We start from the raw sequence: 27,264 nt of genomic DNA, 5'->3' as shown, positions 1-27,264 counted from the left end.
GAAAGTTCTGTAGAAGTGCAAAGTCATAAGACTGGCCTAGAAAGCACAATAAGAACTAGTACGACAAGCACAGTAATTGTGGTGTTCTGTGTGAGCTCATAGGGACTGTGGCATTTATGAACCCCACTCTTTCTGTATTCATCCCTTTTTTTTAATAACTAAATATTAGCTAGCCCTAATCCATTTCTAATCACCTTACCTCAACAGGACAGTTACAGGAGAGAGCCGTGTTTAAGGAGGATGGATGAGGAATTAACGCAATTCACAGAGCAACTGTGTAGTCAAATTCTCCCCCAGCCTTAGTAACAGTCACATTGGCAACCTACACCTGAGATGTCCTCTAAAAGATATCGAATCACATGCACAACATGCTCTCCATCACCCCAACGTGTAATATGAATTGGGCAACAATCCAGGTGACAGTGGCAGTGACAGAGAGTCCTAAAATTCCCACGGAGATTATTATCTGTATTGGTTCCTTTGGCAATGAGGTCAGCAGGTGATGAATCTCTTCTTCAAGCACTTGCTAGATGATTTGTACAAGAAATCCTTTAATTTAAAAGGTAGTTTTCATCACTTGCTAATGAATGACAACTGTGTGATTAGGTGCCCAGAAAACACTACAGACATTAGAGGCTCAAGTTTCTTATTGCATACACACACTGCTAAGGTTATAGAAGAATTCCCAGAAAAGTTGCTATCAAGTGTAGGGAAAGTGGGTGATGTTGGTCTGTAGAGCAGTCACTTGTCCCCTTGTCCATCCCTTCTCCTGTTTGCAATGTCATCCTGGCTCCCTCACTCCTCTATCATCTCCCTGTTTTCCCTTTGAAGTCCGTGTTCCAAATTGTTAAGAAATAAAGGGATGTTACTTTATTTCTCTTGTTAACTGTCATTCTGGCATTGTTTACTTTCCCTTCTGAAGAAAGGAAATATGGAATATTTAAAGAAATGTCTCAATTTCCCATAGCCCTTTATTCATAGCTTACTATTTCTTGCACATTAAAGAGAATGTGGGGTTGCAAGGAAATAACTTGGGTCAGTTTATCTCTGAAAGCTCCGTTAACTACTTAGGACAAGACAGAGAAGGGCAGAACAGATCATATCCAGGGCACAAGGGCAGGGGACAGAGCTCAGCAAACACAGAGCAGAACACAACACAACACAGACAGAAGCAGCTCTGCAGAATTCATTATCTAATAATGTGTTGACATGTTTTTCATTGTCCCTCCATTCATCATTCTGAGTATCATCAAACATTTAAATCTGCTTTCCACATGCAGGTGTGATGAGCTGTCTGGTAATATTACCCACTAATGTATTTAATGATGTTAACATTGATTATGGAGTCTTTAAGCTAGATTTCCTCTAAATGTTCAGAAAAGTTGTATTTTTAAAACCAATCTACTATTATGAATGTCTTACATGAGTCTCACCAACTAATGGAAAAAGGATATAGAAGCGCCTTTTTCCTGCTTCCCATTAACAATATAAAGAAACTTGAGCATAGAGAAATGAAATAATTTATACAAGGCTCATACTTTCTGGCAGCAGAATAGAGAGCAGTCAATCAAAAGAGCCAACTCTTCAACCTGTGAAGATGTTTAAGTCACAATACCCTTTAATCCGCAGGCTGCCTCCTTTGTCTCTTGAACTCTCTGCCTCCGGTAAACGATGTGTGGGTGGGCACCCTCAGCCACTGGATGCTTTTTAACAGGCTCAATGAAAAAGTCTCCATGTGGTAGATGGAAAAATCCAGTCTGAAAATATATTCAATAAGAAGATTTAATTGAGACAATTCTAGGCAAAGAAAATTAGTATATTAGGACAGGAAGAACAGGCAAGGCCCACAGTGGTATCAAATAATTCCAATAAAATAGCTGAAAACAGACTGCTTCGGTGCTGAGATTCGGTTCCATTTTGACCGTGAATCAGAGGCCAGGCACAGGAGGAGAATGTGGGCCTGTCACTAATGAGGCTCATTTGTTCCATGGAAACAAAGTGGAAGTCCAGGACTCCTCAGAGATGGCTGGACCTGGGGTCCCTTTTTGTAATGTTATCAACCCAATACTGATGTCTTTGAAGAAAAAATCAACAACAAAACCATCAAGAAAAAGGGCTAATTGGGATTTCTTTAGACTTGAATTTGGGACCCTGGTTGTGCAAAAGAAACAGATGGGACTTCATTTGAGGAAAGAGTTAACGATTTTGTGGATCATATGAAGGAGAATTCCTGAGAGCCAAATATTTTCCTGCAAATGGCTCCCGTCCATCTACACTCCTTCACAGGCTAAGCCTGTGTACACAGGAATCTCTTCAGCCTCAATGTTTCTCAGAAGCTGAATGAGACCTGGGAGAGCTAGCGACCCACCAGTACAGGGCATGCAGGAGACCTGCTCATGTGTAAGTGGGGCTGCTGACCCAGGCCCCCACATGTGCTGAGGAGAAGGGAACCGGCAGGAAAAGACACTGCTGTTGGGGGAAGAGTGTGTGTGTGTGTGGGGGGGGCATTTCCCAGCGAAGCTCTGCACCTCCTCCCTCTTCTAACACATAAAGAGTTCTGTACATCTGGTGCCCAGGTGGCCCTGGTTTATTGGTCTCTTCTCGGCATTCAGGAGCCAGGTCATGCTGGAAGAAATCATCTGTGTTTTGATTACAAAGAAAGGCCTGGCTCCACACTTTCCCTGAAGCACACGGCCCAAGAAAATCACCTTCCTCTGTTACCAGGCCTGGCTCTGAGTAAAAGGAGGCACTTCCCAGCCCAGTTTTTCATGCAATCTGTTCACTTCTCATATACCCTCAAAGAAAAGTGAAATTGAGAAAGTATGAATTCACTGAGGACTTGTACTCTGTATTCAGAAGAACCCAGGCAGAATGAGATCACCTCCTTTATTGTCTACTCTTCTCCCTTCCGGTATCCACTAGTCTTAACAAACTGCTAACTCTCTTTTGGAAATAAAGCCACCTACCTGTTTAAATAAGTTATAAATATCTGTGAATGCTTTCTAAGGCAAGCCTCTAAAAGCTGCTTTAAAGAAATTTTATTTTGTATCATATTGAGAGATATATAAATCATAACTGTAAATACCCATAAGTCTTTCGTGAAGGGAACATGAATGTGAAGAAATGGTATATTACACGAGGTACCATGGTGCACACATGTGATCCCAGCAACTCAGGAGGTTGAAGCAGGATGATTGCAAGTTTGAGACCAGCCTAAGCAACTTAGTAAGACCATGTCTCAAAACTGAAAAAAAAAAAAAAAGAACTGAGAGTGTAGCTCAGTACCCCTGAGTTCAACCCCCTGTCCCCCTGTCAAAAAAGAAAAAGAAATGGAATATCACCAGTAACGAACTGACTCCATGTTCTTCATCCCAATTAAAAATATTCCCCAAGATTAACTATTACCCTGATTTCTAATATTAATATATTAGTTTTAAGCCTCTGCTTATTTTTTTATTTGATGCAAAAGAAAAAAGTCTACTAATTCATTTCAAGTGTGAAGGGCTAGCCAACGGAAAGGATCTTGTTATGGTGCGTAGCTTTCTCAAGGCCTATTAAATCACTCTTGAAATTGCTTCAGTAGATAAATGGCAAACCCAGGGGGTAAGACAGTGCAGAGGTGCCCTGGTGCATGTCAGTTGGCATGTGATCACCACTGCTCTCTCCTAAGGAAGAGTGAGGAGGGACTGTCACATATTCCTCAGGACACTCTCAAGACTGAGAATAAATGCCCACAACCCCTCTTCCCTCCCTTCAACTTGGATCAAAGTGTTAGTCATCTTAATTTCTCTGACATTAAACTTCAGTTAGTAACAGTGATTTGGGGCTCAGGGAGAGACTAGCAATGTCTTAGAAGAAATTACTGAATAGGATGCTTTAAAGTCACAGAGCCTAGAAAAAGGTGACCTAACCCATGCTGTTGTGCCTTCAGGAGTACCACAAGTAAAACCTAGCAGGCTGAAGGTTAAGAACTAGTGCTATTATAGAACTAGTGGTATATATATGTGAACGGCACCCCTTGGAGTTGCACAGTGGAATTATGTTGCCCAAACTCATCACTCTATCCAAGAAAGGAATTCCTTTTTATTTGAAAATATCATAAGTTACCACATCAAATTTTTTTGACTCCCATAGAGATAAGAATGTGATCGACATTCTGATAATCAAGAACTGAAATGAAAAAAAAGGGGGGGGATTGGGATAAGAAAGTACCTAAATTACCTGATTATGGTATATGGAGCACTAGAAAGGTAACACTTGCCCCCTATTTACAGACAGGAAAGGGAATACAAGAGCATACCCCAAACCCTGCTTCTGGAGTATCAGTCTGCATTATTCCATGGCCAGCCTGTGCCAACAGCTCTGATCCCTACCCTCAAGATTCATAGCCTGGCCAGGAAGATAGGCCAATGTTCTTGAAGACAGTGGGAAGGGAATAGCAAAGCTCTAGCATTTTCCAGTTGAAAAGGGTTCAATGTTCTTAGCCCACAGACCAGCCCACTGCCACTGGCAGTGCTGGACCTAGATCTCAGACCTGGAGCCCTGTATGCAGAGCTCTACCCACCTTACAGGGCACCCACAGGACAACCCTTGCCTCGGTGCTATGGACTCCAGTGCTGTGGCTCTCAGGAGGTGGAAGCCAGTGGAAAAGACTAGTTTCAGAGAGCAAAGAAGATTGAATTTCTATAGTCTCCAAAACATTTGGCTCAGTTCTAAAGCCATGCAAGCCTTCCAGAATGATTAACTTTCTTTTTGCTGGTTTGTACGATGCAAACAACTTTTCCTCATTCAATAAGTATCCAGGACCACAAGCCAGTTAAAAATAGAAGTCTCTGGATTACACATACCTTGGAAGATGGAGAGGTGGTGGAGGTAGTGATGTCATCACTGGAAAGATTCCTCTAGCGTGCTCCACTGCCTACTGTGATGCCAAGAGCTCCCTCCTGGCCTCCATGGAGCCCAAGAGGAGAGTGACTGGTAATGCCACTGAGCTCAGGACGTACTGTCTGTGAATCTTGGCAGCCCTAGTGACACATGTAGTTTGAAGAGATATGGGCTGAAGTCAGAAAGGTTCTCTCCATTGTACCCATTTGGCAGTTACCATGAGCCAAGCAGGTATTAGAGATATGGCAATATAGAAGATGGTCCCTGGGAACAGGAATGGTACTGTTGACAGCACTCACTGTAATGGTAAAGATGGTCTGTCTGCACTGTCTGGTTCAGTGGCTGCCAGCCCCATGTGACTATTGAGCACTTGAGATGTGGTTAGTGCAACAGAGGAACTGAATTTTTTATTTCATTTAACTTTATTTTCTTAAATTTAAATAGCTGCAGGCAGTTAGATTTCTTATTTCTAGAACCTGGCTGACTAGGGATGGGGAAAGATCTTATAAGCACATTCAAAGTATAGTGATGAGTGTTGTAAACAAAGAAAGATTTGAGCACTTGCCTTTAAAAAAGAAATAACAGCGAAAATGTGACTATAACAATTTGATTTTCATGAGCAATCAGAAACCAGAGTGGGAACACCAATGCTCCGTAGGCAGACTTCAGAGAATTCATAGAAGCAACTATATATATATATAAATGCAGCATTTGCCAAAATTAAAAAGAGTGTCCAGAAATAAACCTACCAGTGCAAAGACTGTGTGAGGAGGCTGCCACTGTCCTGAAGCCTGAAAAGGAGGCACAAATGTCCCAGCAGAAGAGTGGAACTGGGGTTGTGGCCATAAAGAAATGGATACTAAGCTCAACTTCTCCAAGGAGCTGTCCCTGAGAGGCCTGGAGCGTTAACCTACATGCCCTCACATCTCTCAGCTGCTCTTCAGAGAAGCCTGATGCAACCCTGCTACACAAGACCACTCCCAATGCACTGGCTGCAGGTCCTACTGAGTTCAGAATCTGAAACTGTAAGGGAAAATATTTTTGAAAAAAATGGACAAAATGGGTTCCAAAGGATATGAAATCAAGTTATCACAGGGTTTATTAGAAACAGCATGAGCTGTGTGATCTTGGTCACACTACTTAACACAGGAGCCCACCCAGTTTTCTGACCTATAAAATGGGGCAAAACCTATGGTAACTTGTGACTTTCAGAGACACTATATGTCAAATCCCTACCAGAGGCCTCGGTATATGATAGGTACCCAATAAATGTGTGATAGTCCATTTGATCACAGCATCACCCATAAGAAACAAGTATAAAATGGTGTTTGAAAGTAAGTACTCCAGGTCCAGTTGCTCCGTTTGTCTCTTAGCTGCAAGTGACTTAACTTCTTGGGCCTCAGTTTCCTCATCTGGTAAATACAGTAGTTACAATAATTTATTAGAGATTTCATGTGGATTAAGTCATTTTGTACAAAGTGCAGGATGAGTGTCAGCACATAGTGCCTAGTAAGCATTAGCTATTAGCTATTATGACAGTCAAAGGGACTTTCTCCAGATTGTGGGCCTGAAGTTAAGGGCTTCTGCGAAAACTCACAGAGGCCCTTTTAAAAGCTACCACCTGGGAATCCAACATGGCGGCCGGCGAGGAAGCAGCGTCTCCAACGTCTCCACTTTAACGGGATATGAAAGACTCATCGAAACAGCTGCAGCCTAGCTACGGAGGAACTTCTACCATAACTTCCTTAAGAGGAGAGCTGCCGTGAACTGGTAGGTTTACTCGAAGTGACAGGTTGCCCCAGAGAAGTGGATCTTGGAAGGCCACGCGGGCACAGAGGTCTAGTCCCCCAACCATCAGCCGCTCCGGCAGGCGGCTCCCCCTGGAGGCCTAGCTCTCGCCCTGGGAGAAGCGGCCCCACCCGCCCGCTTCCTAACCTGGCAGCCACAGCTACTCAGCGATAAAGGTGCCCACGTGGCGGGTGCAGAAGTTAAGTCCTGTAGACGCCAGCCACCTTTGCAACCCCCGGGAACCCTGAGTGGCTTGGCCCGCCCCGCCCGAACCGGCAGTCCTCCGCCATACGGGCTCCCCCGGGAGGCCTAGCTCTCGCCCTGGGAGAAGCGGCCCCACCCGCCAGGTTCCTAACCAGGCAGCCACAGCTACTCGGCAATAAAGGTGCCCACGTGGCGAGTGCAGAAGTTAAGTCCTGTAGACGCCAGCCGCCTTTGCAACCCGCGGGAACCCTGAGCGGCTTAGCCCGCCCCGCCCGAACCGGCGGGTGCAGAAGTTAAGTCCTGCGGACGCCAACCGCCTTTGCAACCCGCGGGATCCCTGGGCGGCTTGGCCCGCCCCGCCCGAACCGGCAGTCCTCCGCCATACGGGCTCCCCCGGGAGGCCTAGCTCTCGCCCCGGGAGAAGCGGCCCCACCCGCCCGGTTTCTAACCAGGTGGCCTCAGCTACTTGGAGATAAAGGTGCCCTTGTGGTGGGTGCAGAAGTTAAGTCCTGCAGACGCCAGCCACCTTTGCAACCCGCGGGATCCCTGAGTGGCTTGGCCCGCCCCGCCGGAACCGGCAGTCCTCCGACATACAGGCTCCCCCAGGAGGCCTAGCTCTCGCCCTGGGAAAAGCGGCCCCACCCGCCCGGTTCCTAACCAGGCAGCCACAGCTACTCGGCAATAAAGGTGCCCACGTGGCGGGTGCAGAAGTTAAATCCTGCAGACGCCAGCCGCCTTTGCAACCCGCGGGAACCCTGAGCGGCTTGGCCCGCCCTGCCCAAGCGGCGGCGGGTGCAGAAGTTAAGTCCTGCAGACGCCAACCGCCTTTGCAACCCGCGGGATCCCTGAGCGGCTTGGCCAGCCCCGCCCGAACCGGCAGTCCTCCACCATACGGGCTCCCCCGGGAGGCCTAGCTGTCGCCCAGGGAAAAGCGGCCCCACCCGCCCGGTTCCTAACCAGGCAGCCACAGCTACTCGGCAATAAAGGTGCCCTCGTGGTGGGTGCAGAAGTTAAGTCCTGCAGACGCCAGCCACCTTTGCAACTCGCGGGAACCCTGAGCGGCTTGGCCCGCCCCGCCCGAACCGGCGGCGGGTGCAGAAGTTAAGTCCTGCAGACGCCAGCCACCTTTGCAACCCGCGGGATCCCGGAGCGGCTTGGCCCGCCCCGCCTGAACCGGCAGTCCTCCGCCATACGGGCTCCCCCGGGAGGCCCAGCTCTCGCCCTGGGAGAAGCGGCCCCACCCGCCCGGGTCCCAACCACGCGACCGCAGCTACTCGGCGATAAAGGTGCCCCCGCAGCGGGTGCAGGAGTTAAGTCCTGCTGATACCAGCCGCGTTTGCAAGCCGCCGGCACCCAGTGCGGCTTGGCCCACCCCGCCTGAACCGGCAGTCGGCCTCCACCATCCGGGCTCCCCCGGGAGGCCTAGCTCTCGCTCCGGGAGCAGCCCCCTGCAAGCTAGGGGAACCTTTGACCCATCGGGAGGTTAGGCCCAGCAACCTGCGGAGTGATAGAGGTGCCCCTCGTACCTGCTGGGTAGGCGGACCTTTGACCGACCAGCAGAGCAGACCTAGGGCCTCCCAGCGTGGTAGACGGATCACACCAATTGGAGGAGGATCACAGCCACTACATGCCCTGCAAGGGTGATTATTCAACTATACAAGAGCAATATAAATAAATAGAGGGAAAATTTCAAAACACAACAGTTTCACCAAGCAGAAAGAAACGCCAGCAGTATGAAAAGACAAGGAAAGAAAGGACCACAGGCAATGCAGGTCAACTCAACTTTAGAAGAGGTAATAGGTGCAACAGATGGAATGTCAGATAGAGAGATCAGGATATACATGCTTCAGATGATCTGGAGTCTCAAGGAAGACATGAGACAGCAAAATCAGATAATGAAAGATCACATTGACAAACAAATCCAGGAAGTAAAAGATCAATTTCACAGGGAGATAGAGGAAATAAAAAACAAACAAATAGAAATACTAGAATTGCAGGAAAAAATAAACCAACTTAAAAACTCAATTGAGAATACTACCAGCAGAGTAGATCACTTAGAAGAGAGAACATCAGACAATGAAGACAAAGTATTTCAACTGGAAAAGAACATAGACAGCTCAGCAAGTCTGCTAAGAAACCATGAACAGAACATCCAAGAAATATGGGACAATATCAAAAGACCAAATTTAAGAGTCATTGGGATACAGGAAGGCACAGAGCTCCAAACCAGAGGAATACACAGCCTATTCAATGAAATAATACGAGAAAACTTCCCAGACTTGAAGAATGAGACAGAATCCCAAATCCTAGAAGCCTACAGGACGCCGAATGTACAAAACCATAAGAGATCCACACCTAGACACATTATAGTGAAGATGTCCAACATACAGAATAAGGAAAGAATTTTAAAAGCTACAAGGGAAAGGAAGCAGATTACATTTAGGGGTAAACCAATCAGGATAACAGCTGATCTCTCAACACAGACTCTGAAAGCTAGAAGATCCTGGAATAACATATTTCAAACACTGAAAGAAAATGGGTTCCAACCAAGAATCGTGTATCCGGCAAAATTAAGCTTCAGGTTAGAAGATGAAATTAAAACCTTCCATGATAAACAAAAGTTAAAAGAATTCGCAGCTAGAAAACCATCTCTTCAAAAAATCCTTGGCAAAACATTGCAGGAAGAGGAAATGGAAAATAACATTGAAAACCAACAATGGGAGGTAGGACAGTAAAGGGGGGAAAGTAGTCAAAGAGGATAACAAATCAGGTTTAGTAACATCAACAAACAAATATGGATAGAAGTACAAACCATATCTCAATAATAACCCTAAATGTCAATGGCTTAAACTCACCAATTAAGAGACACAGGCTAGTAGAATGGATCACAAAACAAGACCCAACAATATGCTGTCTACAGGAGACGCATCTGATAGAAAAAGATATCCATAGACTGAAGGTGAAAGGTTGGGAAAAATCATACCACTCATATGGACAGCGGAAACAAGCAGGCGTGTCCATACTCATATCTAATAAAATAGATTTCAAGCCAAAGCTAATCAAAAGGGATAAAGAAGGACACTTCATACTGCTCAAGGGAACCATAAACCAACAAGACATAACAATCATAAATATATATGCCCCAAATAATGGTGCAGCGGTGTTCATCCAGCAAACTCTTCTCAAGTTCAAGAGTCTGATAGACCACCATACAATCATCATGGGAGACTTCAACACACCTCTCTCACCACTGGACAGATCTTCCAAACAAAAGTTAAACAAGGAAACTATAGAACTCAACAACACAATTAATAACCTAGACTTAATTGACATATATAGACTTTACCACCCAACATCAAGTAGTTACACTTTTTTTTCAGCAGCACATGGAACCTTCTCAAAAATAGACCATATATTATGTCACAGGGCAACTCTTAGACAATATAAAGGGGTAGAGATAATACCATGCATCTTATCTGATCATAATGGAATGAAACTGAAAATCAATGATAAAAGAAGAAAGGAAAAATCAAGCATCACTTGGAGAATGAACAACAGGTTGCTGAGTGACATATGGGTTATTGAAGACATCAAGGAGGAAATTAAAAAATTCCTAGAGTTAAATGAAAACACGGACACAACATATCGGAATCTATGGGACACATTGAAAGCAGTCCTAAGAGGAAAATTCATTGCTTGGAGTTCATTCCTCAAAAAAAGAAAAAACCAACAAATAAATGATCTCATACTTCATCTCAAAATCCTAGAAAAAGAGGAGCAAAACAACAGCAAAAGAAGTAGAAGGCAAGAAATAATCAAAATCAGAGCTGAAATTAATGAAATTGAAACAAAAGAAACAATTGAAAAAATTGACAAAACTAAAAGCTGGTTCTTTGAAAAAATAAATAAAATTGACAGACCCTTAGCCATGCTAACGAAGAGAAGAAGAGAGAGAACCCAGATTACTAGCATACGGGATGAAAAAGGCAATATCACAACAGACACTTCAGAAATACAGAAGATAATCAGAGACTATTTTGAAGCCTTATACTCCAATAAAATAGAAGATAGTGAAGGCATAGATAAATTCCTTAAGTCTTACGATCTGCCCAGATTGAACCAGGAGGATATAGACAACCTAAACAGACCAATAACAATAGAAGAAATAGAAGAAACCATCAAAAGACTACCAACTAAGAAAAGCCCAGGACCGGATGGGTATACAGCAGAGTTTTACAAAACCTTTAAAGAGGAACTAACACCAATACTTTTCAAGCTATTTCAGGAAATAGAAAAAGAGGGAGAACTTCCAAATTCATTCTACGAGGCCAACATCACCCTGATTCCGAAACCAGACAAAGACACTTCAAAGAAAGAAAACTACAGACCAATATCTCTAATGAACCTTGACGCAAAAATTCTCAATAAAATTCTGGCGAACCGGATTCAAATACATATCAAAAAAATTATACACCATGATCAAGTAGGATTCATCCATGGGATGCAAGGCTGGTTCAATATACGGAAATCAATAAATGTTATCCACCACATCAATAGACTAAAAAATAAGAACCATATGATAGTCTCGATAGACGCAGAAAAAGCATTCGACAAAGTACAGCATCCCTTTATGTTCAAAACTCTAGAAAAATTAGGGATAACAGGATCATACCTCAACATTGTAAAAGCAATATATGATAAGCCACAGGCCAGCATCATTCTGAATGGAGAAAAATTGAAGGCATTCCCTCTAAGATCTGGTACAAGACAGGGATGCCCTCTCTCACCACTTCTGTTCAACATAGTCCTCGAAACACTGGCAAGAGCAATTAGACAGACGAAAGAAATTAAAGGGATAAAAATTGGAAAAGAAGAACTTAAATTATCACTATTTGCAGATGATATGATTCTATACCTAGCAGACCCAAAAGGGTCTACAGAGAAGCTATTAGAGCTAATAAATGAATTCAGCAAAGTGGCAGGATATAAAATCAACACGCATAAATCAAAGGCATTCCTGTATATCAGCGACAAATCCTCTGAAACGGAAATGAGGACAACTACTCCATTCACAATATCCCCCCAAAAAATAAAATACTTGGGAATCAACCTAACAAAAGAGGTGAAAGATTTATACAATGAAAATTACAAAACCCTAAAGAAAGACATAGAAGAAGACCTTAGAAGATGGAAAAATATACCCTGCTCATGGATAGGCAGATCCAACATCATCAAAATGGCGATATTACCAAAAGTTCTCTATAAGTTCAATGCAATGCCAATCAAAATCCCAGCTGCATTTCTTGTAGAAATAGATAAAAGAATCATGAAATTCATATGGAATAATAAAAGACCCAGAATAGCAAAAACAATACTAAGCAGGAAGTGTGAATCAGGCAGTATAGCGATACCAGACTTCAAACTATACTACAGAGCAATAGTAACGAAAACAGCATGGTACTGGTACCAAAACAGGCGGGTGGACCAATGGTATAGAATAGAGGACACAGTAACCAATCCACAAAACTACAACTATCTTATATTTGATAAAGGGGCTAAAAGCATGCAATGGAGGAAGGATAGCATCTTCAACAAATGGTGCTGGGAAAACTGGAAATCCATTTGCATCAAAATGAATCTGAATCCCTATCTCTCGCCTTGCACAAAAGTTAACTCAAAATGGATCAAGGAGCTTGATATTAAATCAGAGACACGGCATCTGATAGAAGAAAAAGTTGGTTATGATCTACATACTGTGGGAGCAGGCTCCAAATTCCTCAATAGGACACCCATAGCGCAAGAGTTAACAACTAGAATCAACAAATGGGACTTACTCAAACTAAAAAGTTTTTTCTCAGCAAAAGAAACAATAAGAGAGATAAACAGGGAGCCTACATCCTGGGAACAAATCTTTACTCCACACACTTCAGATAGAGCCCTAATAACCAGAATATACAAAGAACTCAAAAAATTAGACAATAAGACAACAAGTAACCCAATCAATAAATGGGCAAAGGACCTGAACAGACACTTCTCAGAAGAGGACATACAATCAATCAATAAGTACATGAAAAAATGCTCACCATCGCTAGCAGTCAGAGAAATGCAAATCAAAACTACCCTAAGATACCATCTCACTCCAGTAAGATTGGCAGCCATTAGGAAGTCAAACAACAATAAGTGCTGGAGAGGATGTGGGGAAAAGGGCACTCTTGTTCATTGCTGGTGGGACTGCAAATTGGTGCAGCCAATTTGGAAAGCAGTATGGAGATTTCTTGGAAAGCTGGGAATGGAACCACCATTTGATCCAGCTATTCCCCTTCTCGGTCTATTCCCTAAAGACCTAATAAGAGCATGCTACAGGGACACTGCTACATCGATGTTCATAGCAGCACAATTCACGATAGCAAGATTGTGGAATCAGCCTAGATGCCCTTCAATAGATGAATGGATTAAAAAAATGTGGCATTTATACACAATGGAGTATTACTCTGCATTTAAAAATGATAAAATCATAGAATTTGGAGGGAAATGGATGGCATTAGAGCAGATTATGCTAAGTGAAGCTAGTCAATCTTTAAAAAACAAATACCAAATGACTCCTCTGATATAAGGGGAGGAAACAAGGACAGGGTAGGGACGAAGAGCTTGAGACGAAGATTTTCATTAACAGGGTTGAGAGGTGGGAGGGAAAGGAAACGAGAAGGGGAATCGCATGGAAATGGAAGGCGATCCTCAGGGTTATACAAAATGACATATAAGAGGAAAGGAGGGGTAAGACAAGATAATTCAAATGGAAGAAGTGATTTACAGTAGAAGGGGTAGAGAGAGAAAAGGGGAGGGGAGGGGAGGGGAGGGGGGATAGTAGAGAATAATACAGACAGCAGAATACATCAGACACTAGAAAGGCAATATGTCAATCAATGGAAGGGTAACTGATGTGATACAGCAATCTGTATACGGGATAAAATTGGGAGTTCATAACTCATTTGAATCAAACTGTGAAATATGATGTATGAGGAACTATGTAATGTTTTGAATGACCAACAATAAAAAAAAAAGAGGTAAAAAAAAAAAAAAAAAAAAAAAAAAAAAAAAAAAAAATAAAAGCTACCACCTGCCGCACTGATAAACCTTATTCTTTGCTTCCACAGACCGAGAGGTGCTACCCTCCAGCCACAAGGGAGGGATGTCAAGGAGTGGTAGTGACCATGAGCCATCTCTGGGCTAGAAGATGGAGCCCATATCTCAACAGCTGGCCTCTCCATATGAGTGGAAGCATTGCTCCCTCAGTGGAAATCTGAAGGGAAGTTGAAGTCAGGCAGGTGATGGAATCAGCTGTTCTCAGAGCAAGAGTGATGATGTGTTTGCCTGGGGGCTTTAGAGAGGGATAACTATTTGTGCAAGGGGGTGGAGGGACCCCACAAATGTAAGCTGAAATTGCCAGAAGTCAGGATCTTTAAGATTCTGAGCAGAAGAACGGAGAGATGAGAGCCCATGGATATTGTAGGCAAGATATGTTGGCAGAAGGGTGGGGAGAAGGAAGCAGGAAGGAACTGTTCAAATCAATGTTTTCAGAAGTACTTGTCAGGTCTGAGCTGAGACCAGCCCAGGAGGTAGGGCCTCACGTAGGAGACTGACTCAAATACACTCAGATCAAGGTCCGGATTCAGACAGTGGTAGAATGAGCAAGAGGATGTGTAGGCCCTCATAGCCTATATCCAAGACTTAGGGCAGAATCACTTCCTCCCCTCTCACCTTACAGCTGCAGAAGTAACTTCCTTCTATGAAGTGTGTGGGTCTCACTAGTGAGCAGGGAATGGGTGAGAATCCTTCACCTCTATGCAGAGCTCTCCTTAGCTGACACCAAGCAGGTCCAACAGATACCATGCTAACTAGTGGATAATTAGTGGTGACTGGGTGTACAGGAAGTTATCTGGAAAAAATCTGAGAGGTGACAGAATTGACAGATTTGTTTCTTTTTTTAAATTTTTTTTTCTTTTGATAGTCTCAGGGCTGGAAGCCAAGGTCAAGGCTTCTAATCAAACCTCCAACAAAGTATAAACATCTTCTCAGCCTGAGAGTTTGGCTTTCGGTGCACCTTTCAGGAAAAGTCAATCAGAATTAGCAAATTGGGATTTCCTCAAATGAATTAAACCAACATCTTCAGTTGATTTAATATCCAAGTCTGTAAGTCACTCAGGGATGCCAAGTCCTGCCTCCTTATTTTCCTGCTAGAAACAGAATCTATAGCAGTTTGTTTTCCTTCAGTGGAAAACACCAGATTGGAGACAAGGCCTGAGTTCAACACCCAGTTCCAGCACTAGCAAGCGATGCAGCTTCATACAAGTAATTTGGTCTTTCTAAGTCTCAGTTTCCTCACTTATAAAATGGTGATGACAACATGTTTTTCTGGTGAGGAGTAATATTAAGAACTGGATGAGGTAATACGCAACAATGACCCCAAGCCAAAAACAAAAACAAAACAAAAAAACGAGAACTTACCCCAAATAAATATTTCTGTACAAACTTCTCACACTGATAGAATCTTCCCTATTAATAATCATTTCCTCATCTTGCAATATGGTTATTACAGTTGTTTATTTCTGGAAACACGCTTTTTTATTTATTCTAGAAGAAAATTTGCTCATATAAGGGTACGGAAGTTGCTTCTTAATTATCTTTGTTTTTCATGTGAGAATACTTAGGACTGAGTGCATTTATTCTCTTCTAATTCCTAAGATCTATTCCCATAGTTCATTAATTATTGTTTTGAGAAGCAAGAGCAGAATCTTAGGGAAGAATCAGACCATTAAAGTATATCTTCAGGCCATTAAAGTGTATCTTCAGAAATCAAAATTGCAACTACCAAAAAAAAAAAGAAATCATCAAATCACTCAATAGTCCAGAGGCTCACTAACTTTAGTGTGCAAAAGAGTTATATGGAGAGCTTATTAAACATCTGTGCTCAAGAGCTTTGCCCAGAGATTCAGTAAGTCTGGTATAATGTCCTAGAATCTGCATTTAATAAGTATCCTGAGGTTTCAGAGACAGATAATCCACATATCACACTTTGAAAAACACTGCACTCCTCCATCATGTGGTGCTTTGTGGTTTTTATCTCCCTAACCTTCCAGTTGGGAAAACACTAAAGATACAAGAAATAGTAGTAATAGCCCCACGTCAGCCCTTAATTTACCTCAATTTAAATACATTTTAACTGTGATGATGGCTACAGGTGGTAAAGAATATGAGGTTGGCAGACAACGTACAAAATATCTTGGCAAGTTGGTGCAATTAAAATGTAACCACCCCAAAATGTTTAAAAACATTCCATAAATAGATAGTTTAGTTGAATGAATGTTTCAGATTTGAAATTTAAGATAAATGTGAAAATGGGCAGTCTGAAAAATGCCAGACTGACGCAAAACTCTTCTTGAAAATTAAGAAAGGAATTTTCATTACATTTCAAACTGTATTCCCACATGAGCCAATAAAATAAGGAGCATCAGCTAAGAGGCAACCAAAATCTCAGCCAAATCTACCTCTCTCTAACAGCACCATACAAAACGATCTAATCTTGAGCAAAAAGAGGGATGTTAGGGAATTGGGGTCATTTCTGACTATACCTCCTTTTCCCAATAGCCTACGGAAAGAATTTTCTTCCTCTCAGAATTTTTCAATGTCCTTGCTTAAAAAAAGGAAAATCCCTCTAAGTAGCAATCTGTGAACCTGTGTTTGCCATATCTTACCAGAAAATGAGAAGTCCAACAAAAGGAGGAAGAAAAAAAATTGCTAGCACATTGTAAACCCAGGAAACATGTGATTAGGGAGAACAACAGGAGACAACTGGCTTCCAGAAGTGAAAGCACTTTCCCTGTGGGGAGCAGAAAACCATTATGGTGGATTTAGCCCCAGGACACAGCACTGTTTCTTCATGATGCCTTAGAAGGTCATCATTTTCAAACCAGAAACCACCCTCCACTCTGAGGACACAAAGCCGTTTCTGGGTTGGGCAGAACACGACCTTGGCTCTGTCCCCTCCCTGGTGGGTAAGGATCCTGTATGGAGTTGGTGTGGCAAACGTTTGGCCTAATAAGAAGGATTTATTTTACCAGGCTCCACAAAAGAATCTGTGGATCAAGGAATTGAGTTTTAGAATTGGGGAAAATAATATTGAACATGAAAGGTCTCTGTGCTCCTTGAAGTTTAATGGAGTTTATTTGCTTCAACAAGGTCCAAACTTGACCAGAGTTCTTCACTAGAGTTCAACTCCCTGCCATTCTTAGTATTCACTCTGCATCCTGGGGCCATTTTGGATATGAACAGATCACACCAAAACCAGACCATGAAAAGAGTCCAGTCCCTCTGCAAATGGGATAGCTTTTTGTGACTGAACCTCAAACGGCAGGAAAAAAGTCAATTTAAAGGGTACATATATGAGTGATGGTTCTTCTTTTTCCAATATTTTATCTTGAAAAATTTCAAAAGTACAGAAAATTCAAATAGTATAGTAGATATCTATATGCCCCCAGTCAGATGTGTCAGTATATATTGTCTGAATACCATTCGTACATTTGCAATTTGCAATATCAAGACAATATTATATTCTATATATATATTGAACCACGTGAAGGAAATCTGCCAACATTGTGGCAATTAAGCCTGAAATACTTCAGTATTCATGTCCTAAGCAGATATTCTCTATTATCTCACTTAAGAAAATTAGTAATCATTCCATTATGCAAGTAACTTAATTTCCTTCTACATTCTAACTCCTTAAATTGTCCCCAGAACATCAATTTAGCTATTTATTTTTTGTTCCTCCCTTTGTTTCTAATTCAGAATCGAATCAAGCTTAATATACTGCCTTTTGCATTTATATGACAATTTCGTACATACTTAAGCACATGATTTAAAACATGAAATATTTCTCAAAAGCCAGTTATCAAAAACAATGGTCCTTTGCTCTATTCCTCCCAATCCAAATAAGTAATACTTCTGATTTTTTAACCTTATTCTGGAAGTTGTCTCCATATTTCTAAATAACATACTACCCTTCCATCATCAGTTTTAGACACATCTAAAATGCTGTGCCTGCTCTAACAGAGGAGGATTTAAGTCCCTTCCACAACCACCCCTTTCTCTCCCAATATCATTACTTCAGTCAAACCAGTTTGTAGGACTGCATTCACATATCTTAATATTGTAAATGCAGGAATAGTATTCAGACAATATGTGATGATACATATGGCTGATCTGTATCTACTGTGTTACTCAGCTTTTCATTGCTGGAACCAAAATACCTGACAAGTAACAACTTAGTATATAAAAAGTTTACTTTGGCTGGTGATTTCAATGATTTAGTCCTTGATGGGCTGATTCCATTGCTCTGTGCCCATGGAGAGGCAAAACATTATGGTGGAAGGGCGTGATAAAAGAGCACTGCTCATCTCATGGTAGCCAGGAAGCAGAGAGAGGGGTAAGGAGCCTCAAGAAAGATGAACTCTTTCAGGACACTCCTCATTTACCCACCTCCTCCAGCCTGGCCCCACCTGCCTCCAGATTTCAGTTCTCACAATCCAATCATTTCACCTCTGAACCCTCCTGCATTAACATAAGGCCTTTTGGGGGGCACCTCATATCCCAACTACGACATTCCACCCCTGGCCCTGAAAAGCTCATCTTACAATACAAAATGCATTTAGTTCATTTCCTAAAGTACTATAATCTTAATGATTCCAGTATTGCCCCAAAGTCCAAGTCTAAAGTCTCCTCTGAGATGCAAGGCAAACTCTTGGCTATGAGCTCCTCTAAAAACCAAAAGCAAGTTACAGGTGGAGAGTGGATGAGCCCCAGTCATCAGCTAATCCTGTGGTGTCAGCAAAAGCCAAGCCTGGGAAACATTCCTTACCAAAGGCTAGGATACTAACAGCCTTGACTCTCGGCTCTGATGCTAACAGTTATCAGACGTCCTAGGACAAGGGGTTTCCTGGGTAAAGCAGAATGAATGTTCTTAGCACTGCAACATTTAGGAGAACTACAAAAAATGTTTCTAGCTTTTAGTGCACAAAGAAGCCTCTGACAACTTACAAGTCAGGAACAATCTACAATGCCTTATAGCTTAGCTTCCTGATTAAGACCCTCTATAAAAAACTTGTAGAGCTACTTCCGGATCTGGGTTCTTCCATCAGAGTGCAGTTTCTACCCGGCCCCAGATTTTTGTGAAATTTTCTCTGTGTCTTCTTTGTTTCTGTGTTTTTCTTCATCTCCTGCAGCCCCTACTCAAGAATCCTTTGTTGATGCTGCGCGGGTCTCAGCAGTTGAATATATCCAATATACAATGGCACAGAGTTAACATTTTGATTCCAAAGGAAGGAATAGGGATATAGAAGGGATGGGATGAAAACAAGACTGAAATCCAGTCAGGACGATGGGTCCTGTAACTCCAACTTTATCATCTAGGACACATGGTAGCATCTGACTGCCCCTGGCAGCCCTTCCCCTATGGCCTTGCAGTTGCAATGCACATGGGGCTTCCCTGAAGTCATGGCTGCAGTGGTTTCTGAGTGTCTGGGTGAATCATTTTAAGGGCTGCACACAACTATAAGCATTTCTGAAGTAATTTCCTCAGTAAGTAGATCAAGATGGATGTATCTGCCTTGTTGGATCTTCTGGAGTGTCCTGTGTGTATACAACACCTGGATGCTTCTGCAAGTCTTGCCTTTCCAACACATTTTGCAAATGATGTTTGCTGGGGATCATAGGTTTCTGGAATGAACTCAGATGTCCCGAGTGCAGGACTCTGTTGGCTCCGGTGTTGAGGAGCTTCTAGTAACATCCTTTTGGTCAGGCTTCTGGATGTCATCAAGCAGACGCCTTAGAAATCTAGCCCTAGTGGGGGTAGTAGGACCAACTGCACAAATGCATTAAGGGTTCAGGTATCACTGTGGCTATGTATACGGAAAGATCTGAAGAGCTCCAGGTGTGGACAGCAGCCTTTCAGGCAAGTCTGGAGCCCTCCAGTGAGGGTGGGTAGACTGAAAAGGCAATTTTAGTGAATAAATGTTGTAATGACCATTAAAAAAAAAAAAAGAAGAAAGGAAAGCAGGTGCCCCATGATCTCTTCTCAAAAAAAAAAAAATTTCCTTTTACATCAGGAGCCTGCAATGGGTGTGGTCTGAGATTCCCCTTGAAGCATCTTTACTACTGTCTCTGCAAAGTTCTTAGCTTCTCTTTAGAGCAGTCATCTCTTTTAACAATTACACTTGCTTTAGCCCCAGTTTTGCATGCACTTTTCTGGTCAAAATGTAAATTTTTAAAATCTTTTAGCTCTGTTTTTTTTCTCAATTCTCACAGTAAACCTGGGTAAAAGCTGACAATATCCACATCACAGACTGCATGGTCTGCTGCCTTGAAATCTCTGCCAGATTAATTAGCCCAACACCTTTAAATTCAACCTCACACAAAAGGTTGTCAACAAAGAACTTGTAGATAAGTTCTTTGCTAAAGTATATTACAAGTGGCCTCTAGTCTAATTCTCAACAGAGTTCTCATTTTCCTCCGAAACCTCAAGAGCACAGTATTTATTGTCTGCTATCTGGTCTTCTCAGCTCCCACCAAAATTGCCCATTTGATGAACTCAGCCTAGCTCCATCTTAAGATTGGGAGTCATCTCGTCACAAAGTCATGAAAAGTTAATTTCGGTTTTACTATAAATTACTGTGATTTCTAAACTTACTTAGAATGCCTGCCCATGCTTTGAACTCATCCATGCCTGGTTTTCCCTGACCAGAAAACAACCCTCTCTGAAACCTTAGTGGCATCTCATAAATTCTGGCTTTCCCTGGCCAGATAACAACCCTCTCTGAAACCCTAATGGTGCCTCATAAATTCTGATGTTGGGATCTAAATTTACTGTCTAAGTGCCGAACCATTTAGATCATTAACCTACTACCTGCCTTTGTATTATGCTTCTCAATATCCTGTTATCCATAAGTTCTCAAGACAACCCCCTTTTGCAACTTTTTGTGCTATAAAACTGCACTCCTAGAGAACTGGAGGACTCTTCTCCAAGGATTTCCAGAGAGACAGTCCTGGCTGGTTAGAATTACAAGCTTGCTTTAATTTGACTTAAAATTGGAATCGGTGGTCTTTTCTTTGCATCATGGTTTAACACATTAAGCTCTGCTTATGACATTCTAAAGCTTTTTTGACCTGCATCTCTAAATTTTTCCATATTTCTGCTGCCCACCATTTCCAAAGGCTTCTGAACAATACAACTAGTCACAGCAATGACCCCTCTTTTGGTCAATTTTTTTTCTCAAAAAAAAAAATTTCCTTTTACATCAGGAGCCTGCAATGGGTGTGGTCTGAGATTCCCCTTGAAGCATCTTTACTACTGTCTCTGCAAAGTTCTTAGCTTCTCTTTGGAGCAGTCATCTCTTTTAACAATTACACTTGCTTTTGCCCCAGTTTTGCTTCATCACTATGTCAGTCAGAGCTTCATCACTATGACCAAAATATCTCATCAGAACAACATAAAGGAATAAAAGTTTATTTTGTATTCTCAGTTACAGAGGTTTGGCCCATTGCTATGGATCCAAGGTGAGGCAGAATATCATGGCAGAAGGGCATGGTGGAAGAGTGTCACTCCATTCATGGCAGCCAAGAAGCAGAGGAGAAGGGGGGAAGGTGCCATAGGGAAGATGCACCCTTCCAGGGCATGTTCCCCAGTAACCCACCTGTTCCAATTACACCCCACTGACCTACAGTTACATCTAGTCCATTCAAACTGGGATGGACTGATTATGTCACAGCTCTCACAGTCCAGTCTTTTCACCTCTGAACATTCCTGCATTAACAGAGCTTTGGGGGTACACCTCACATCCAAACCACAACATCATGTTATTCAGAAATGTCACGATTATATGCTTTTGAGTCAGTCTTCTTTTATTGACTGTGCTAGAAGCTCAATGGACTTTCTCACTTTAGTGCATGTGTCCTTAGTCTTTCACTTGTAAAAAAAAAAAATACTCTTTGATGTTGGATCAAATGGATTCCTCTTCCATTTTCCATGTTTTTTTTTCCCCTTCTCCGTGCCCCCATGCTCCCCATCCATTATATCCAACATCTCTAAGTCTCAAGGCCTCTGCGGTCCCTGGCTCAAAGCAATTTTCTTTTTGTTTACATCACACCTGTGTGCATACTCTGAGCTGTGGCTCACTTGGACACAAAACATTGGTTATTACTTGTCTTACTTTCCATCCTTTTGAACTATGTCAAAATCTCATATTCTGAGACGACTCCTCTCTTAGTTTCTGTTGTTGTTGGGAGGGAGAGGAAATATGTGGTTCCATCTATCATCTTTGAAAACATTTTTGTAGCTCAGCAACATTGTAAATAAAAATAATTAGATAAATTAGACTTTTAATTAATTTAAATAAACAATGAGTGAAATCTTCTCACTGACATCAAAGAGATTATAACATTAAGTTCATTCTTTTTAAACTTAGAAACCTAAGTCTACTTATGTTTTCATTTACCTTTTGAAAGTGCTTATGTGCCAAATAATTCATAAAAGGAAAATGAGATGTGATATGCTCTATTTAAGATAGCTAATAAAAAACAACTATCCTCTAGAATAAATACTGTTTATGTAATAATATAAATAGCACTAATACTTTACTCAGTTCTGCAAAATATGAAGTCAGTTCTACAGAACTTTCTGAAGTACCCTAACTGATGGCTGGTACTCCCTAGTTTTCAGTTACCTTAAACCTGATCAGGGAAGCATTCTTGGAGATCAGTTGAATGAATGCAAATTGCAATCTTTTGACACTTAGTTATGACTCCTCCAACTTGCTAATATAGTATCGCTAAGCTCAGCACAAAGGCATTATCAGAAATTTGGTGTTTTTTGTTGTAGTCAGGTGGCTATTGTCTCTTTCATACTTTTGGAATTCTCAGATGTATTACATTTGACATGTATTTCTCTTACACAAAAAAAATAATTATTTTAAAAAGATTTTCCAGAAGCTTTCTCTATATGACACAATGAATTTCATAAGATTAAAATACAAATATCTCCTTCTAATCTCAGCAACTCAGGAGGCTGAGTCAGGAAGATTGCAAGTTCAAACTCAGCAACTTGGCAATAGTCTACCTCAAGATTAATAATTAAGAAAAGAGGGCTGGAGATGTGGCTCGTGATTAACCCCTGGGTTCAATCCCTGATAAATTCACACACAGACGGACAGACAGACAGACACACACACACATAGACACACACACACACAAATATCTCCAACAAAAGAATTCAAAATAATTTATGTAAATACTCTTCCCTCCAGGAGGTAGAACTTATCTCCCTGTTTTTAGTGTAGCTCTTTGGTAAACTTGATTCCATAGTGTTGAAAGGAAAGAAGAAAAGCATCTTTACAATAGGAGAATATGGCAGAAACTACCTTAATCAGGTGCACACAGCAGAATTAGTGATATGTCACATGGACAGCATGTGCCCTTCAACTAATGGGATAAGAACGACACTTCACCTCTATCGTGTGCTTCTCAAAACCAATAGCCCCAGTCTGCTCAAGAGAAAAACATGAGACCAACCCAAATTTAGGGACATTCTACAAAATACCTAACCAGTGCTCCTCAAATTTTCAAAGCTAAGAAAAGTCTAGAAAAACTGCCACAGCCCAAGGGAGGTTAAGTAGACATGATGGCTAAGAGTTATGTGGTGTCATGGAGGGAATGCTGGAACAGAAAACTGACATTAGGGGAAAACTAGTAAATTCTAGTGCATTGCTTACTTAATGGCAATGTGTCAATGTCGTCCCCTTAGTTGCAATAAATTTGCCCCTAATATTATAAAATGTTAGTATAGAAGAAACTGGAAAGCAAGTATATAAGAATTATGTGTACCATTTTTGCAACTTTTTTTTTGTAAATTTAAAACTAAATAAAGGTATACTTTTAAAAAGTACAATTTACTCTTTATTAAAATTGATGGAAGGTTAATCTTAGTCAAAATCTGAGAGTGAAAATTTAAATTCTTCCACAGTAAAATCATGGTCAATTTGGTCGTGCATAATATCATGTCAGAGAAGTGAGGACACTCTGTAAAAACATCACTCTGTAAAAACATCAAGGAACTACAAGAAAATACATATATTAATGATAATAAAGTCCTTATTGAATGGCTGGGTTGTAGTTAATTTTCTCTTCTATATTTTTGTTAAACATTCTGAATTTGTCACATTGGACATGTATTTTTTTAAATAATAATAAACCCATTTTCAAAACATTTGCTTGTTCTTTTCTTTGTGTGATTACATTATAATCTTTATTTTCCTTTTTGTGCCTATATTTTTCAAATTTCTGCATTTTCATGTGCTATTTTCATAAACAGATAGGCTGTATTAAAATGCTTTATTATGTTTCCATAAATTCAATGGTTTGTATAATAACATATGTTTTAGCTTAAAAAAAAAAGCAAACTTTTTAAGAATATTGAGTGACATACATAGATAGCTTGAATGTTTGGGAGATATTGCTTTATTTTAATTGAAGTGTTTGTCTTTTCATTTTAATTGTCTTTTATTTTTGTTTGTCTTTTATTTAATTGAAGGAGTTTGTCTAATTACATTATTACCTGGAAGTCCTCAGTGAAGTGACTGAGGGCAGGGAAAAGGAGTGAGTGACATTAGAGAAAGATAAGGCAGGGGAGAAAAAGAAAGGAAACTACACTTGGAAACAAAAGAAGGAAAAGGAGAAATAAACAGGAAAAAAAGAAAGAAAATTGAGAGGAAACTATGAAACCGGTGCTTCATCAATCAATAAACCCACAGGGTTAGAAGTAGGCACTTATTTCATTTAAAGACTTTTGGCGGGGGGGGGGGGGGGCGGGTAATGGGGCGCAGAGGTGCTTAACCACTGAGTCACGTCCCCAGCCTCTTTTTTTACACATTTTATTTAGAGACAGGTTCTTACTAAGTTGCTTAGGGCTTCGCTAGTTGCTGAGGCTGGCTTTGAACTTGTGATCCCACTGCCTCAACCTCCTGAGCTGCTGGGATTCCAGGCATGTGCCACTACACCCAGCTGTTTAAAGACTTTTTAAAGCTGTAGTAAAATGTCCTTGGGGGCAGTCACTTATGCATATGCCTGCTGATGAATAAGAGCAAACAAGAGGAGACTCAGGAGGTCTCCGCTGTGTCCAAGTGGACTCTACTGTTAATTAACATTGTTCCAGGCCTTCGATTTCAACTCCACCTCCTTTATTCAGTCATTCACTGTTCATTCCATAGCCAAAGAGGGAGACTAGATATGTAGATAATTTTTGAAAAGCACATCTCTAAAGCTAGAAGGGTGATTTTTAAAATACAATAACTACATATGAGGAAATAATATCACCATTGAAGTTCTGGAGGCTTTATCGTTACCAAAAATCACTATTTTAAAACCCCTCCTGAACCACAAGGCAAATACTATTCTACAGATGTTTGATTTGCTAGGATATTGATTTTCAATCAGATTTTAATGATGCAGGAAAATTGTATTTTGCATGCTTTATAGTTTTAGGTACATGAAAATACAAAATGTAATTATCATACAAAACAGATTTATGCTCATTTTATTGGGTTTATAATTTAACTTTACTGTTCCAAATAATTTAAAAGGACTTTATGTCCATGCCTTTTCTTTTACTGCATATTGTGTGCTTTAACTATAATTTATTTGTTCAAATGTTCCATATGAGAAAATGGGCCTCCATTTATTACCACGTTCAGAAACATGATAAGAATCTGCACAGATTGTTATATAGTAAAAAGCACACTGTTAAAAGGAGACAATTTGAAAATAAGACAACATATGTGTGGTAGGCAAAATAATACCACCCCTGCAAGATGTCCATGCCTACGATTATCCTAACTGGAGGAGGCAGAAGAGAACAGAGAGAAGCAGAGTGATGGCCATCTGAGGAAGACTTGGCTCCGTGCCACCAGATTTGAAAAAGGAGAAAGAGGCTATGAGCTACACCATAAAAAAGATTTCTAGAAACTAGAAAAGGCCAGGAAATAGATTATCCTCAAGAGTCTCCAGAAGGACTGCTTTGATTTTGACTCACTGAAATGTATTTGAACTACTGACTTCCAGAATTATAAGACAGTAAGTTTGGGTAGTTTTAAATCACAGAGCTTGTATTCATATGTCGAATCAGCAACTGGAAACTAATACAACTTGGTTACAGATGTTAAGTGCAAAAGGGGAAAGATCACACCTACCAGAAATGGGTGCCAGCCCTTAATAAAGGGCTGAATAGTTTTAAAAGAACAAGATGTTTGAAAGAACTTAAAATGAAACTATTCTATTCATTTTAACTCAACCCCAAAAGTTTTGCCAAAATCAGCATGAGAACTACTCAGAAGAAGATGCCAAGTCTGTTAAAGTGGAAATAGAGTTCTTTTCCAGGGGGAAAAAATAATTATAAATAGAAAGTCCTGGGATATTTAATTGATTTGGAACACTTTAGTGGAATGTACAGGGTGAGAAGGAATGACAGAAAGGTAACTGGTCAAGCAGTCGGGAGATGCAGTTGACCCCGGTATGGACTTTCCCCAAGTCCCTGGATCCACTGGGTCTTGGGTTTTGCAGCTGAACAATGCAAATTTTAGTACCTGTCCTGCTATCTTCTCATGGATACAGGGAGAAGTTAATATAACAATACACATGAATCTACAAGGAATACCTATGTATATCCCTCTATCATTTTCAGCTTAATAGTCCAATAATTTATTTTACTGCAAACAAAGTTATGTTCTAATAGTTATCTTTTAAATAATCTCATGCCTGGGGATGGTAGGTGATTGCTTCTTAAAAATATGACAGTTAATCTGATAAAGTCTCATCCATGGTCAGCATGAGCTCATGGTTTGAACTGTGTCTTCATTCCAAAGGTTCCAAAGAGACCTTCCCAGAACATTCTGTTTGACCTCAAGGGCATGAAAGAGGAAATAGCCTAATGTTCTAGAGCCTGAATGCTTCCAATTTTGAACTGAGCACAGGAACACTGGAAATCTGAGGGAGCGAGACATCCCTTTGGATAAAGTTGCAACCTTTCTGGAGCCTACTGGAAAACTGGGCCATGTATGATTCATCTCAGTCTTTATTGATTTGTACCTGCACACTGTTAGGAGGAGAGGGAGGAAGGTTCCGTTGCCTGTGACTCAATTTCTCCGCAGGCATGTCAGGAACTGAAAATAAGTCCAATTCTCATCTGGGGTGGAGAGATTTTGGTAATAGAATCTTTTTTAAAAAAAACTCTCAAACCTGTCTAAAAACAGGAGCCTATGCAGAGTGTCAGCTTTGCCTTAGGCCAGGAAA

General features: G+C 41.2%; 1 protein-coding gene across 1 annotated transcript in view; it reads right to left on the bottom strand.

Moving 5' to 3' along the window:
• The window catches only part of Adamts12 (ADAM metallopeptidase with thrombospondin type 1 motif 12), a 321,421-nt gene that overhangs the window by 205,728 nt on the left and 88,429 nt on the right, over positions 1-27,264 (bottom strand). Inside the window, exon 3 of the mRNA XM_026390159.2 lies at positions 1,616-1,757. Within this exon, the coding sequence (XP_026245944.2) occupies positions 1,616-1,757 (142 nt within the window). The remainder of the gene's footprint in view (positions 1-1,615; positions 1,758-27,264) is intronic.

The sequence above is a fragment of the Urocitellus parryii genome, chromosome 1 (genome assembly GCF_045843805.1).
Source record: "Urocitellus parryii isolate mUroPar1 chromosome 1, mUroPar1.hap1, whole genome shotgun sequence".
Classification (NCBI taxonomy): domain Eukaryota; kingdom Metazoa; phylum Chordata; class Mammalia; order Rodentia; family Sciuridae; genus Urocitellus; species Urocitellus parryii.
The sequence above is the reverse complement of the archived record's forward strand: the minus strand, read 5'-3'. Positions and strand labels throughout refer to the sequence as shown.